This window comes from Pleurodeles waltl, chromosome 1_2 (assembly GCF_031143425.1).
Source record: "Pleurodeles waltl isolate 20211129_DDA chromosome 1_2, aPleWal1.hap1.20221129, whole genome shotgun sequence".
Taxonomy (NCBI): domain Eukaryota; kingdom Metazoa; phylum Chordata; class Amphibia; order Caudata; family Salamandridae; genus Pleurodeles; species Pleurodeles waltl.
In genome coordinates, this window is record NC_090437.1 from 1,132,890,628 (window position 1) to 1,132,907,365 (window position 16,738).

The following is a 16,738-nucleotide window of genomic DNA, read 5'->3' on the forward strand; positions in this document are numbered from 1 at the left end:
GAGAGGTTCTCCCAGAAGCAGACGGATACCGGTTTGAAGTTGAGCCCATAACAGACCCTGAAGGCGAGGGAAGTGAGGCAGAGGGAGGTCAAGGTGTTCTGACTCCTCCGAGCTGCTTGCTGCTCCATCAAGAGAAAACACCATAGCACAAGAGGAGGGTGCTGTTCAACGTCCTGAAAGACCAAGAAGAAAGAAAACACTCAAAGGAGATAACTGGCCGGAGACGCAAGCTGCAGGGGAGAAAGTGATCCCTAATGACACAATAGAGGAAGAAGTCGACACAACCAGGAAAGAAGATCTCAGTGAAGGAGAGTTGCAGGCTGATCGTAAACTGAAAAGAAAAAGAGTTGCAAACAGAAGGTACGCAGGTCCTGAATGGGCGTATGCAACATCAGCTGAATGGCAACAAGAATGCTTGGCGTTCTGTTTTGATCAAGAGGTTCGAGGTCAATACTACGTCACCTGAATTCAACCTTAGAAAGAGACTGTGTTAAGTTGAAAATTTTAATTGTGAGCTGAAAAGCTGAGAAATTAGACTGATAAATTACCAGATGTGACACTGATAACCTGAATTGACTCTGAAAAAACGATTATGACAAGCTGCTAAACCTGTTTTGACAAAAGGGTCCTGGAGTGAGTGAAACGCTGTAAATACTTTCTGAGAAAAAGAGACTTTGCATTAAAAAAAAAAAAAACAAGAGTTTTATATCATCCTCTAGTTGATTGTTTGCCTTGTATTGTTCCGCTCTTCTTATTCTATACAGATCATGAGTTACACTAGGGATAATAGTAGTAAGGCTAGGACTCGTGCATGCTTGGCTGTTGGTGTGGGAATTATGTGTGCAATAATAATTATAAGTGTGATTGTGGGAATGCCATTGGTGGATAAGAAAGTGACTAACAATGCTTCACACTCCTGGAACTGCTACACTAACACCGTGGGAAAAGTTTGAGCGGGATACTAAATACTTGCATGAGGGTACTAATACAAAGGGGGAACTATCTACTAATGCCTTCCATCCCTTGCTGAACGAGTATGTTGACACAATGGATGCGAGAAATTGTTATGTGTGCACAAAGATTCCTTCGGCAGTACAAGAAGGGGTTACTTATCATAGTCTGCCACTAACCTACGGGATAAGCTGTAGTTTGCTATTAACGAGATATTATAATCAAGAACATGTGCAATACTTATACTCTAATTTAGATGTAGTGTTTTCTTTTGAGCCCATGATTGAGTTTCTAAACAGATTAGCTAAAGCACACAGCATAAAATTTGTTAGAGGATTCTTTGAGCCGACATTGACATTTGGGACAGCTTATGCGCACTGCAATAATTTAACTTGCTTATTAACCCCTGTAGAGAAAAGCTTCTTAGATCACACTGATGATAGACACAAGGCACTAAAGGAAAGGATAGAAAAGGGATTAGAAAAACTCACATTTGCAAATGATTATGGTTACACCGCAATAAAGACACAAGGTAAATTAGCTATAGACGCACTACATGTAGGTAGGCTTTGTATATATAGGCCAAAATCTGAGCTTGATACTTTGTTTGTGGGAACAAGTGAATGCAGACATGTGTTTTTGTTTCAGAGTAAGTGGACGTTCATGTTAAATGGACAGGATCCAGCGATCCCTCGGATCTATTATATATGTGGACTTAATGCTTATTACCGTCTCCCTGTTATTTGGGAATAGTTTTTCCAAAGATCTACCAGATTGATGACTTAAAGCAACTACCTAAAATGTCTGAGTTACATCATGCTAGACAAAAGAGAGAGACAGCGGCTGCTGTCGTAGGTGACATATTTGGAGCCATAATTCCTTCAGTAGGGGTTATCTTAAACTCCATAAAGATTTGAAAGTTGTCTACTATTGTGGATAACATGCTGACAAACTTCACAGGGGCTATACTACTGATGGATACTGAACTGGCTGCAGAAAGAGATATGACTCTTCAAAACCGGCTTGCTTTAGACATTCTTTTAGCAAAGAGTGGCGGAATCTGTAGGATGCTTAATGAACTCCATTGTTGTACGTTTATTCCAGATAATAGTAATAAGATTAGAGGTATGCTTACTACCCTAACAAGAGATAGTGCAGATTTGAAGGAGCTGAAAGAACCTGGAGTGTGGGAAAAGGTTGGAAGGAATTACCAAGGAAGGGAACTGGTTTAGTAGTAAAATGTTACATTAAGATATAGTTTTACACTAATAATTAATGGTTATATGCTAAACTTCTATTAATAAAACCTTAGGCCTTAGTTAGCATGAGTCGAGGCCTAGCTGCCTGACTCTCATATTAAATGTGTTTTTCTAACGTGCAGTGTGCTGACTTACTGAAGGACATGAACTCTTGTTTTTCTAGAAGCTAGAAGATGAATGGAACTTTAGTAGATCCGTTCTCATGAAATTCGACTTGCTTGTAGAAACATTTTAGCTGAATGCAACAGTGTAGATTACTTCCAGGTACAAGGTCGCCTAAACCGGTACAGACAATGGAGCCACTGACTGAAGGTGTGCAAAGGACCACAAGAGTATGAAATCATACCGGACATTCTACCTGCTGAAGACATCAATCATTAGGACCAATAAACTATGTGAGAACTGTTATGGGGTGACAAATTTGATGAAGTAATTGAAACCCAATTGGAGGGAGATAGTGGGGTACTGACCCTGACCAAAAGATTTTTAGGGGACTGTACAATGAAAAAGGGATAAAAACCTATGACACAAGGAGCCACGGAGATTAGTTAGGGAAATGCCATTTCTATGATCCAGACACTTTGTCACTCTGTTTTGTGACTTGCTAGTTTGGTTCTTAAAACCATCCTTGCTTTATATTGCCCGTTTACACTTTACTTCCTTATGAGGGAAGTGCCCTTTTCCTTGCCTTACTAAGACTTGCCGAGTTCCTGACTGATGGCGAATCAACTGATGTCCTGAGGACGAAGACAAAATCTGTATGCTGACCCAATACAGAGGGTAACTATATGACAATGATATTGTGATTGTCTGTTTGCTTTTCCTTTCTAGGTACCAACTGCTTCTTTTGACAGAGACCATAGTTAGAGGTTTTCCAAATTAATGTTGCTAAATTGTTTTGCATGAAGCCCAACATGCCAATGCTAATTCGAGGCTAGTATAGGGATTTATTACACAGACGCAAATAGACAAATGACTGAATCTATGCTTTGTTGAAGGACGTGCTAATGTTACTCTGCTAAGGATAATCGTGTTATGTTCTAATAATTGTGATTCTTGCTTTGATGAAGTCTTATTCGAGTTGCCAAATTATGACAATGCTGATGAGCTTTTTGCTATTGAAACTAGTAAACTTGCTATTAGAATTGTAATCAATAGGGAATAAATATCACAAAATCTTACTAAACTGGTGTGGTTATTCATGACTAAAAGGTCATGGTGGTGTCCTGAGTCTTATTAAATGTATTTGACTAAAGTGAATTGTCTTGTAATGATAAATACTGATGACGTTATTGACATATTGATTAACATGTTGATTAGTTATCTCGTCCTAAGGTATCTTCAATCAGGGTCAAAAGATTCATTGGCTTAAAACGAGTCCCCGAGTGTATAAATTAGTCATAAAGGGACCCGTTAACACAAGTATGTCCATGCAAGGCTCGGGTGAAGAACCCAATATTATTTGCTGCAGTTTTTTTGTTGCTTAACAACCGCATTTCAACAGTTTATGTGCTCACTGTCCGTGATCATACCATAGACACAAATCAAAGCGCGTAGTCAAGGTTGTGAAATTTACAATCTCGTTTGAAGAGTAATTAAAAAAAGGTAAAGAGCATGTCATTTTGGCAATTTCCCGGATTTTGAAAGCATGTCTACTATTACATTTAAAAAGAAAATAGCCTTGCCTCATGTCCGTTGAAGCTAGGGGGTTCGTTTAAGTTTGGGAAGCACGGAAAATGATTTTTTTTTTTTAAATAAAGTTATTTCAACAGCTCCTAGTCCTAGAACCCCAAAATACACACAAATCAATTTCCAGTATTTCTGTCTGATAAAAGTAGCAACCCTAATAGCTGCGTCAAGACCTTATACCAGTCAACAAATATGGTCTACGTTTTGGCTTTGAAACGTAGTCGGGTTACTATGTGTTTCCGTTACTTTTCTCGTACTATTGTTGTTTCATCACTTTCTCCCATTCCAACAGTTTCGCTACAAGCCTTCGCCACCTGCACAGCGACTCGTTGCTGCTCCTTGTTTTCTATTGCCCACAACACCGTCCATACTGTGCAGTGCACATGCGCAGACTGCGCTAGGGCGAGGGGGCGGGGACGTCAGTATCACGGGGAACGCGCTGAGCTGGTGTCATACCCAATAGCCAGCCTATGTGCGTCGGACTTGCTCGTTATCGGTAGGGGTCGCTGCGATTCTTCAGCTGCTGCCTCAATGAGGCCTCTAGGCGGAAGTGAGTAGTCGTTGTTTGTCAACAATCATCTTTGGGTTCCGGGGCAGGGGGTTGCTCTTCGCGGTGCTGACAGCTTTAGGCTTGAACACTCTCGAGGCTGCCGGCAGGGAAGACAGATAGCCGAGTCTTCTCACTCTGCAATGCCCTGTTTTTAAACGTCGCAGTTCGCCGCCATGGCCAACCCGCAACCCGGGGACCCCAAGTTGGTGGCGCAGATTGTGAACCGTCTCAAGAGCCAAGGCCTGTTCGATCAGTTCCGCAGAGACTGTCTGGCTGATGTGGATACCAAGGTGATAGAGCAAATGGGGTTCCTAACCGTGAATAGGGGTTGAGTAAGTTTAATATGGGAGAAGGGAATGTGTACCTTGGGGGAGAAGGCCAGGGGAGGTGGTGGTATGGGGCGTTCCGAGCAGACAACTGATCCGAGGAGTTGGGATGGTACAGCGGGGCGCTGAAGAATTTAAAATGCTTTGTGACCCTAGGATGTGAGCGATTGTTAGACGGTCAAGGAGCAGGGCTCGATCTCCTCTGCCAAAGTTCCCAGATCCATGCTTAATGTGCTGCTCCAGTCGAGGATTTTCTTTGAATTCTGGGACTTGTAGTCTTGTGCATTGTATCATAAATCACGACTGCAAGTCCTAAAATTCAAAGGAAAAAGCCTGGACTGGCATGGCACACCACGTGTGGACCTGGGAAACTTGGCAGATGTGCTCTGTGTCAGGCTAATCGGGTCTGGTGGTAGATGTATAGGTAACCCAGTACAATAATTGGAAAACGTGTACTTGGAGGACCCCTACATTGCGGTTACGGTGTGACAGCGGAAAGGGGGTGGATATACGAGGGGAAGAGCCTGACAGTCAACTTATACATTTTTTTTGTAAACCTCTGTCGCTAAGAGAGTGCCAGCATGGGCAAGTGTGACAGTAAATCTCTTCTGGCTTAATTACCACACAAAAAGGCTGTATTTTAAAAGATCTTACAGCGTGAAGACACCGGCCGCAGATCTCTTTGTGTGCGGGGAGTTTTTCTGGGGATAATAATTACAGTAAGAAGTTAATGCACCTCTTGGAAAGATCTGTGTTTTGTCTAGTCAGTTTTGTGGCACAAAATAGAATAACGTGCTAATGTACCTGCTGCAAACCACACCACACTCCATGTACATCACTGACTTCTTGTGTTGATAGCCAAGCAGATTACTGCTTTTCACACACAGAACCTTTGTGATTTGTAGTTCATAAATTGCTTTCCTTCTAGTATAGCATAGTGAGCTGTGAATCAGCACCAAGAAGCTGCATGCGAACTCCAAGGCGTGGATTTAGATCGTCATTGTTTTTTTACTCAATCTTTCATTTTTTTTTTTTTTTAAGGGTGCGGGGAAGGCTTCCTGAGCAACTGCATTATGTTGAAAATTCTGATTCTGGGCCTGATTTAGAGTTTTGTGGCGAATATCCCGTCCGTTATATTACGATTCCATTATATCCAATGGAAATTATCAGGCAGATGGGATATCCGTCACGTTAGCGACAGACTACCCTTTCAGCCAAACTCTAAATCAGGCCACCTGTGTTTTCCCCAACCACGCACTCTTTAAATATAATACCTACCCGTATGAGTGATATACTATAACCCTCATTGTCTAATGTAACATATCTTGTGCGTAGATTTACACACTTGAATAATTTATTGGCTGTGTGTGATGTAAAGTGCTCTGACACCCTACACTGGGATCAGTAGCACTTCAAACTAATTAAATAAAAAATAGTATTTGATACTTAAATTGATATTTGTGAAAAAGTTCATTCAGAAAGAAAAAAATGTCTTTAATTCTTACAATGCATGCATATTTCTTGCTTATAGGCGTTGAACAAAGTCAAACTCCTGCTTCCAAATCATAGTTTCTCGTACGTACTTGTGAAGTGATGGCAAACTCAATGCCTTTGTTTCCCACCATTGCATTGGCATCTCCGTTTTATTCTCCACATACTTGTCAGCTGGGATGATGGCCTGCTAATGGCCCTTTAACTGAGATCTTTGTTTTGGGATCAGCTGGAATCTAAAATAAGAAAACACCCCCATTACCTCTTGCAAGTTGCTGCTCTGAATGATAAGCAGACAATGTGCAGGCGCAGCTGAAAGAGTTCCGGTGTCTGCAAATTACGTGGAGATTAATTCAGTATAATTTTCTGGGTCCAGACTGGATCCCCGTTCAAGCTCAATAACTACTGCCGGATCTTGGATTCGACTGGATCACCCTAGTTTTCTGCCCTGCTATATCTCATCATGCCACTCAGTGGCAGTCCTTAACATTTTGAACAGGTGCAGCATCAAGGCTGGGATTGCCAGTGGCCTGGTATGTGTTCACTGAAATTGTTTTTAGGTTTGGCTTACTCATTATGAAATACATTTTGTGGACTTACCAGCAAGATACATGGACATGGAGCCCGCCCATTGCTTACCATTGGCTGACTTTCCTGTCACTCTTGCTTTGGTGCTTCTTGTTTGACGGCATTTTTGTTAATCTTGTATTTGGTCCAACAATGAAGCATTGGCTCTTTACCCATCTCTTTGTTTGACTTCCATGCTCACTTTTAGGGAACTACTTCTTTTCTTTTTATTCAAGCACAACATGAGAGTGCAGGTGTTTGTTTTCTAACTGTCTCCCTTCTGTGCATTTACCCTCCCTCCCCTCACTCTCTCTTCATTCAATCAGGATTTATATAAGATGCGGTTAATCACCCAATAAGGTTTCCAGGCGCTCGCAGGTCTCACAGGCTTATTCGAACAGCCAGGTCTTGAGGGCCGTTCGGAGTCCTGGAAGTGAGATGATGGTCCGGAGGTGTGTGAGGAGGCTGTTCTCTGCCTCTTGTGGCTTCTCCTCCAACCCCTCTGTTGCTTTACCCCCTGCTAATCGCCAACCTGCTTTATGTATTTTTTAAAACAGTGCTTTAGTGCTACTTTTTTTTTCTCAATTTACTGATATATGTTGGATTGGTAAATAAAAAGTGTCCTTTTGTACTCACATTGAATGTTAGCGCACAGCTACAAAATAATGCAGCAGCCGCATCATTGATTTTTTTTCCTGCTACCCTTCATGGTTAGCAAAAAAAACAATGGATGTAGGCCCAGATCTCTGTACTGGGGGTAAATGTTGGACATTGTTTAGCATTCTGTCCATCACTTGTTCTTTTTGCACTTGTTGCCCTAATTTGGAAGGGTATGCCCAGAAGTGGGTTCATTGTTTCCCATGCCCCTGTAGTCAAGCTAGCCTGGCTTATGAAGGGTGATACCCTGAAACCGGTCCTAGGATGCTTGTTTCCAGTCCAGAGAGGACCTGACTTTGCAGTTCGGGCTGGACTGTTCCCATGGTGATCAGGATCAAGGCTAATTTGCATATAGCTGGGTCCAAACTGGAATGGCATGGGTAACAAAAAAACGATGGATTTAGGCCCAGATCTCTGTAGTGGGGGGTGAATGGCTGACCTGTTTCAGCATTCCGTCCATCACTTGTTCTTTTTACACTTCAGCTGCAAGCATGTCTAAAACATAGGTTTTTGAGGTGAGACCTATTGTATTTGCTAATGTTTGTTGAAGAGGTCGCCAATGGTGTGCCTGGCTAGAGCTTAGTTACTTAGACTGTGACTGGGCTGCTCCATATACAAATAACCCACAAGTTAAGTGTTATTTCTCAATTGTGGAAAACCAAAGTATTAACACAAACTCCAGTTATATGTTAATGACACTAACATTTTATTTTGATCCACTTTCCCAGCTGAAGATCTATGGCCTGTCTTGAAATTATCACTGTGTTGATTTAAAGCTGGGATCTTGCATAGGATTTTCTCTTCAGACCTCATCAACAGTGTCTCTAAGTCAAGCTTCTCTAATGAGTAGCTCAAGAGTTACTTGTAGCTGCCCAGCTACCCATTTGTAGCTTTCCTGTGTGCAGCCCAGCCTATTAAATTAGAAGATTTTGCTTGGTTGCATTTATTTATTTATATAAGAATTTAAAAGCATATATTTGAGACATAGATGCATGTATTTTCAGAACTCGTAATCTGATGTTTGTAGAAAAATGGTTGCATTTCAAAAATGTATTTAAAGTTGATTAATAAATCATGTGGTGATGTTGAGACTTATTAATATTTGTATTCCCTTGTTGCTGGGGCATTACAGCTGTGGCTTTAATGTATTATCCACGTAGAGGCATTCCACTTTGAAACCTTTTTACATTACCACTCGCACTGTATCTGATTAACTGCGGTGATCACTGATCATATTCTTGTATATGGCCACCACTAATGTAATCTTGTCTGGTCATTATTACAACACTAATGATAATAGTAGCGCATGATAATTTTTATTGAACTTAAATATCTCTTAGTACAGAAGAAATTGGAGACCCCTGTTCTGAGTTGATATTGTCAAATTGTGGAACACAGCTTTGTTTTACCGACATTTTTATAATCATTCAACCTGTTGATAGGAGACATAAAAACACAGTCGTCTTTGATTATGTAGCACGACCTGTCTCCAAAGGACCAGGTGCAGACACCAGTTCTTCTTTCCAATTTTATTATTTCAACAAAGATCCACCATGATGCATTTTGGCCAACCCATATGGTCTTGTTCACCATATTCTGTTGTAAAGCGCTCTGATACCCTCTCGGTCTTGCCAGCGCTATAGAAAACTCTCAAATAAATAAACATACATGCCGCGCCATTATAAGTTCATTTAACTAGCACCAATGTGACCATCACCACGAAAGAAAGACTACAAGATTGACATATCCATGACGTCACTCAAAACACTAAAATCATACATTATAACTTTAAATTTAAGGTAAATTACATCTCATGATTTCAAATTGGATAAAATGTGAAATAACTGACACTTACATTGCATAACTGTACGTACACAATTCATCTCCTTGTAGAAATTTGTACCCAGTATAAAACCTGTATCACTTTAATTCAATGAAGCCCTTAATCTGCCATAAATGTATTTTGATTCATTACTTGAACTTTGAACACACAATTGAGGTCAAGTGGGCAAATACACCTCTTGAATGGTTACATGGATCCAAAATTGCTGCTATATTTCACTGTTAAGCAATCAATCATGGCAAACAATGTGTTGGTATTGCTTAAATATATGTAATGTCGATTTTTGTGAAACAAGTGGGTTACTGCAGTTGTCCTGTAGATCATCATTCATTTTGGGTGATTACTACCACCCACCTCACTCAACTTCTGACTGAATTCATGACCGAAAACAAACTTTTTTCTATATTCAACGCTTGCTCATTTTGCCCCCAAACCACAAGGCAATGTTACATAACTTATCAAATCAAACTACACTGTTCCGATGAAATGGACACCACACAACCAGTTGAATTGGGAGTCACCAGGTCAAAATGCATCCGTTAATTAAGAATAATTGCCCTCTCCCACCAATGGGTGACATGCTTCATCATCGGGCATTGCTCCTTGTCAGGCCGGCACTGCAATGCCTGATAGGCCCTGTAGGAGGCTGGCCTCGCTTACGGTGGGTACCTTGTGGTACGTACACCTTGTGCCAGGTCCAGTTATCCCTTATTAGTAGATTAGAGGTGTTCTAGCAGCTTAGGCTGACAGAGGTAGCTATAGCAGAACAGCTTAGGCTGAACTAGGAGACCTGCAAAGCTCCTACTATACCACTTAGCACTATATCATAAGAAACCACAATACTCAGAGTTACTAAAAATAAAGGTACTTTATTTTAGTGACAATATGCCAAAAGTATCTCAGGGGATATACTCCCTTAGGAGGTAAGTAATATACACAAAATATACGCACACACCCAAATCAGGTAAGTAAACAGTTAGAAAAGTAGTGCAAAACAGTGTAGAACACAATAGAATACAATAGGAGACAATAGGCCTAGGGGCAACACAAACCATATACTCCAAAAGTGGAATGAGAACCACATATGGACCCCAGGCCTAGTGTAGTGTGTAGAGGGTCGCTGGGAGTGTAAGAAAACACTAAGGGTGTCCAAGATACCCCACCCCAAGACCCTGGAAAGTAGGAGTAAAGTTACCCTACTACCCCAGAAAGACAGTGAAGTCGAGATAGGGGATTCTGCAAGGACAACAACTGACTGCAAAGCACTGAAGACAGATTCCTGGACCTGTAAAGGAAGGGGACCAAGTCCAAGAGTCACGCAAGTGTCCGGGGGGGCAGGAGCCCACTAAACCCCGGATGAAGGTGCAAAAGGGCTGCCTTTGGGTGGTAGAAGCCGAAGATTCTGCTACAACGGAAGGTGCCAGGAACTTCTCCTTTGGACAGAAAATGTCCCATGGCGTGCTGGCAGATGCAGAGTTGTTTCCACACAGAAAGACCGCAAACAAGCCTTGCTAGCTGCAAGAGTCGTGGTGAAGGTTTTGGGTGCTTCCAGGGCCCAGGAAGGACCAGGAGGTCGCCCCTTGGAGGACGAGATAGAGGGGGCGCTCAGCAACACGGAGAGCCACGCAGAAGCAGGCAGCACCCACAGAAGCACCTGAACAGGCGTTCAGAAGATCTGAGCACGGAGATTGTCTCAGCACAACAAAAGAGGGTCCCACGAAGTCGGAGTCCAACTCAGCGAGTTGGGCAATGCAGGACGGAGTGCTGGGGACCTGGGCTAGGCTGTGCAGAAAGGAAGTCTTGCAAAAGTGCACAGAAGCCTTAGCAGCTGCAGTTCACGCAGTACACAGGATTACTGTCTGGCGTTAGGAGGCAAGGACTTGCCTCCACCAAATTTGGACAGAAGGGCCACTGGACTGTCGGGGACACTTGGATCCAGCTCCTGTGTTCCAGGGACCCCGCTCATCAAGATGAGAGGGGACCCAGAGGACCTGTGATGCAGAAGTTTGATGCCTGTGTTGGCAGGGGGAAGATTCTGTCGACCCACTGGAGATTTCTTCTTGGCTTCCAGTGCAGGGTGAAGGCAGACAACCCTCAGAGCATGCACCCCCAGAAAACAGTCGAGAAAGCCGTCAGGATGAGGCGCTACAATTTTGCCGGTAGTTTTCTTGCTACTTTGTTGCGGTTTTGCAGGTGTCCTGGAGCAGTCAGCGGTCGATCCTTGGCAGAAGTCGAAGAGGGAAGTGCAGAGGAACTCTGGTGAGCTCTTGTATTCGTTATCTGGTGAGATACCCACAGGAGAGACCCTAAATAGCCCTCAGAGGAGGATTGGCTACAGAGAAAGGTAAGCACCTATCAGGAGGGGTCTCTGATGTCACCTGCTGGTACTGGCCACTCAGAGCTGTCCATTGTGCCTTCACACCTCTGCATCCAAGATGGCAGAGGTCTGGGACACACTGGAGGAGTTCTGGGCACCTGCCCTGGGAGGTGCTGGTCAGGGGAGTAGTCACTCCCCTTTCCTTTGTCCAGTTTCGCGCCAGAGCAGGGCTGGGGGGATCCCTGAACCAGTGTACACTGGCTTATGCAAGGAGGGCACCATCTGTGCCCTTCAAAGCATTTCCAGAGGCCAGGAGAGGCTACTCCTACCAGGCCCTTCACACCTATTTCCAAAGGGAGAGGGTGTAACACCCTCTCTCAGAGGAAATCCTTTGTTTTGCCTTCCTGGGACTGGGCTGCCCAGGCCCTAAGGGGGCAGAAACCTGTCTGTGGGTTTGCAGCAGCGGTAGCTGCAGAGAAAACCCCGGAAAGTTAGTTTGGCAGTACCCGGGCTCTATGCTGGAGACCCGGGGATGCATGGAATTGTCCCCCCAGTACCAGAATGGTATTGGGGTGACAATTCCATGATCCTAGACATGTTACATGTCCATGTTTGAAGTTACCATTGTGACGCTACATATAGGTATTGACCTACATGTAGTGCACGTGTGTAATGGTGTCCCCGCACTCACAAAGTCTTGGGAAATTGCCCTGAACAATGTGGGGGCACCTTGGCTAGTGCCAGGGTGCCCACAGACTAACTAACCTTGCACCTAACCTTCACTAAGTGAGGGTTAGACATATAGGTGACTTATAAGTTACTTAAGTGCAGTGTAAAATGGCTGTGAAATATTGTGGACGTTATTTCACTCAGGCTGCAGTGGCAGTCCTGTGTAGGAATTGTCTGAGCTCCCTGTGGGTGGCAAAAGAAATGCTGCAGCCCATAGGGATCTCCTGGAACCCCAGTACCCTGGGTACCTAGGTACCATATACTAGGGAATTATAAGGGTGTTCCAGTGTGCCAATCAGAATTGGTGAAATTAGTCACTAGCCTGCAGTGACAATTTTAAAAGCAGAGAGAGCATAAACACTGAGGTTCTGGTTAGCAGAGCCTCAGTGATACAGTTAGGCACCACACAGGGAACACTTACAGGGCATACTTTATGAGCACTGGGGTCCTGGCTAGCAGGATCCCAGTGACACATAGGCAAAAACAAACATACAGTAAAAATGGGGGTTACATGCCAGGCAAGATGGTACTTTCCTACAGGCCCCGCAAGGGGGCTCTTTGCCGGATATCTTTTGATCCTTGTGGCCGGAAGGTGAAGTGGAAGGAGATGACTGGAAAAGTAGTAAGTTAAAATTGACTATAAGTACTGAACGAATTCTAATGCACTAGGAACCTATGTCAAGGTTGAAAACAGAAAAATTGAAAATCTTAGGTATAGTGGCCTAGTACCCAACAATATAAAGGTATCCTCGACTCAAATTGTAAATGAAGAGGAAGGCATAATGCTGTGTGTGACTATATCGTTACACTACAGGGTTATGGTCAGCATGCTTTTCGGCCTCAAGAGTCCCTACTGATCAAATGGCGATTCTTAAGGACCTAAGGATACCTAGTATTCACTAAGAAGGAATGTACACACCTCTTGTACGAAACCTAGTGGTACTTATCTGAACAGGGAAACTATCCCACTCTAAATTATGACCCTCCTAGATACAGGAAGGGGCCCCTTAAAGCATGTGGATGCTACTACTCCCAGCGTTATATTAAGCAAATATAAGAGTAGCGGTCATGACGATCTACCCGCCATCCACACCTCTGGAATATTCGAGGATACCTTACCTTTCCCAACCTAATTGGTTGTGTGATGTCCATTTCAACAGAACAGTGTACTTTGATTTGATAAGTCACATAACTGTGAGGGTGTACACAGACCAACTAATTCCTCCCATTTCCCCCCACCCCCTTTTGTTGGTTATAATGTTACATAACACCATGAAAGTCCTTTCTTCTCAAAGGCATTACCTATTACTCTATCAGGTACTGTATTAAAAATAGAAAAAAAATAAAAATCAGGGAAACCAGCACCATCGAACTTACAAAAAAGTATATGTAGGAAGTTGGCTCTGTATGCACTTTTTCAAAGTAAGGAATAGTATGCACAGAGTCCAAGGGTTCCCCTTAGAGGTAAGATAGTGGCAAAAAGAGATAATACTAATGCTCTATTTTGTGGTAGTGTGGTCGAGCAGTAGGCTTATCAAAGGAGTAGTGTTAAGCATTTGTTGTACATACACAGGCAATAAATGAGGAACACACACTCGGAGACAATTCCAGGCCAATAGGTTTTTGTATAGAAAAATATTTTTTCTTAGTTTATTTTAAGAACCACAGGTTCAAATTTTACATGTAATACTTCAAATGAAAGGTATTGCAGGTAAGTACTTTAGGAACTTTGAATAATCACAACAGCATATATACTTTTCAAATAAATCACATATAGCTATTTTAAAACTAGACACTGCAATTTTCACAGTTCCTAGGGGGAGTAAGAGTTGGTTAGTTCTTGAAGGTAAGTAAACCACCTACGGGGTTCAAGTTTGGGTCCAAAGTAGCCCACCCCAAAGTTACCACACCAGCAGCTCAGCGCGGTCAGGTGCAGAGTTCAAAGTGGTGCCCAAAACGCATAGGCTTCAATGGAAAAGGGGGTGCCCCGGTTCCAGTCTGCCAGCAGGTAAGTACCCGCGTCTTCGGAGGGCAGACCAGGGGGGTTATGTAGGGCACCGGGGGGGACACAAGTTCACACAGAAAGTACACCCTCAGCAGCACAGGGGCCGCCGGGTGCAGTGTGCAAACACACGTCGGGTTTCCAATGTAAATCAATGGGAGACCAAGGGGTCTCTTCAGCGATGCAGGCAAGGGGGGGGGGGGCTCCTCAGGGTAGCCACCACCTGGGCAAGGGAGAGGGCCTCCTGGGGGTCACTCCTGCACTGGAGTTCCAATCTTTCAGGTCCTGGGGGCTGCGGGTGCAGAGTCTTTACCAGGCATCGGGATCTGGGAAGCAGGCAGTCGCGGTCAGGGGGAGCCTCGGGATTCCCTCTGCAGGCGCCGATGTGGGGGCTCAGGGGGGGCTACTCTGGCTACTCGTAGTCGCCGGGGAGTCCTCCCTGAAGTGTTGTTTCTCCACAAGTCGAGCCGGGGGCGTCGGGTGCAGAGTAGCAAGTCTCACGCTTCCGGCGGGAAACGCAGTTGTTTTAAAGTTGCTCCTTTGAAACAAAGTTGCAGTCTTGGGTGAACAGGGCCGCTGTCCTCGGGAGTTTCTTGGTCCTTCTAGAGCAGGGCAGTCCTCTGAGGATTCAGAGGTCGCTGGTCCCTGGGGAAAGCGTCGCTGGAGCAGTGTCTTTAGAAGTGGGGAGACAGGCCGGTAGAGTTGGGGCCAAAGCAGTTGGTGTCTCCGTCTTCTCTGCAGGGTTTTCAGCTTAGCAGTCCTCTTCTTCTTAGGTTGCAGGAATCTGAGTTCCTAGGTTCTGGGGAGCCCCTAAATACTGAATTTAGGGATGTGTTTAGGTCTGGGGGGTTAGTAGCCAATGGCTACTAGCCCTGAGGGTGGGTACACCCTCTGTGTGCCTCCTCCCTGAGGGGATGGGGGGACATCCCTAATCCTATTGGAGGAATCCTCCATCTGCAAGATGGAGGATTTCTAAAAGTCAGAGTCACCTCAGCTCAGGACACCTTAGGGGCTGTCCTGACTGGCCAGTGACGACTCCTTGTTTTTCTCATTATCTCTCCTGGACTTGCCGCCAAAAGTGGGGGCTGTGTCCAGGGGGCGGGCATCTCCACTAGCTGGAGTGCCCTGGGGCATTGTAACACGAAGCCTGAGCCTTTGAGGCTCACTGCTAGGTGTTACATTTCCTGCAGGGGGGAGGTGTGAAGCACCTCCACCCAGAGCAGGCTTTTGTTTCTGTCCTCAGAGAGCACAAAGGCCCTCACCACATGGGGATAGAACCTCGTCTCTCAGCAGCAGGCTGGCATAGACCAGTCAGTCCTGCACTGAACAATTGGGTAAAATACAGGGGGCATCTCTAAGATGCCCTCTGTGTGCATTTTTTAATAAATCCAACACTGGTATCAGTGTGGGTTTATTATTCTGAGAAGTTTGGTACCAAACTTCCCAGTATTCAGTGTAGCCATTATGGAGCTGTGGAGTTCGTTTTTGACAGACACCCAGCCCATATACTCTTAAGGCTACCCTGCACTTACAATGTCTAAGGTTTTGCTTAGACACTGTAGGGGCATAGTGCTCATGCACCTATGCCCTCACCTGTGGTATAGTGCACCCTGCCTTAGGGCTGTAAGGCCTGCTAGAGGGGTGACTTACCTATGCCACAGGCAGTGTGAGGTTGGCATGGCACCCTGAGGGGAGTGCCATGTCGACTTAGTCATTTTATCCCCACCCGCACACACAAGCTGGCAAGCAGTGTGTCTGTGCTGAGTGAGGGGTCCCTAGGGTGGCATAAGACATGCTGCAGCCCTTAGAGACCTTCCCTGGCATCAGGGCCCTTGGTACCAGGGGTACCAGTTACAAGGGACTTACCTGGATGCCAGGGTGTGCCAATTGTGGAAACAATGGTACATTTTAGGTGAAAGAATACTGGTGCTGGGGCCTGGTTAGCAGAGTCCCAGCACACTTCTCAGTCAAGTCAGCATCAGTATCCGGCAAAAAGTGGGGGGTAACTGCAACAGGGAGCCATTTCTTTACACAAGCCCCCCCCCCCCCAGCCCACAGGCCAGGAGACTCGGCTTAAAGCTGGGAGAGTCTTCCTAGTCTGTCAGGCGAGGAAGAGTAGAGGAAATAGGCTGGTTTGTTGTAGGGCCTACTCTGCCTTACATCCTCCTGTTCAGGTCATTCCCTCTGGGGAACTGACCCACTTTCACAGTGATAGGACCTAGTCTGAATTGCCTCTTGTCTGTGTCTTTAATGGCTCCACCCATTGCCTCTATTTTGGGGTTAGAGGTATCCACCTCTGCTAATCTTATCTTAGCCAGGGTCACCCCTACTTCAAATGAAAGGTATTGCAGGTAAGT

General features: G+C 44.6%; 1 protein-coding gene across 1 annotated transcript in view; it reads left to right on the plus strand.

Moving 5' to 3' along the window:
• The first annotated feature begins 4,485 nt into the window (after positions 1 to 4,485).
• The window catches only part of BOD1L1 (biorientation of chromosomes in cell division 1 like 1), a 301,369-nt gene continuing 289,116 nt past the window's right edge, over positions 4,486 to 16,738 (plus strand). The window contains exon 1 of the mRNA XM_069202707.1: positions 4,486 to 4,739. Coding sequence (XP_069058808.1) covers positions 4,623 to 4,739 — 117 coding nt within the window. The 5' untranslated portion in view covers positions 4,486 to 4,622. The remainder of the gene's footprint in view (positions 4,740 to 16,738) is intronic.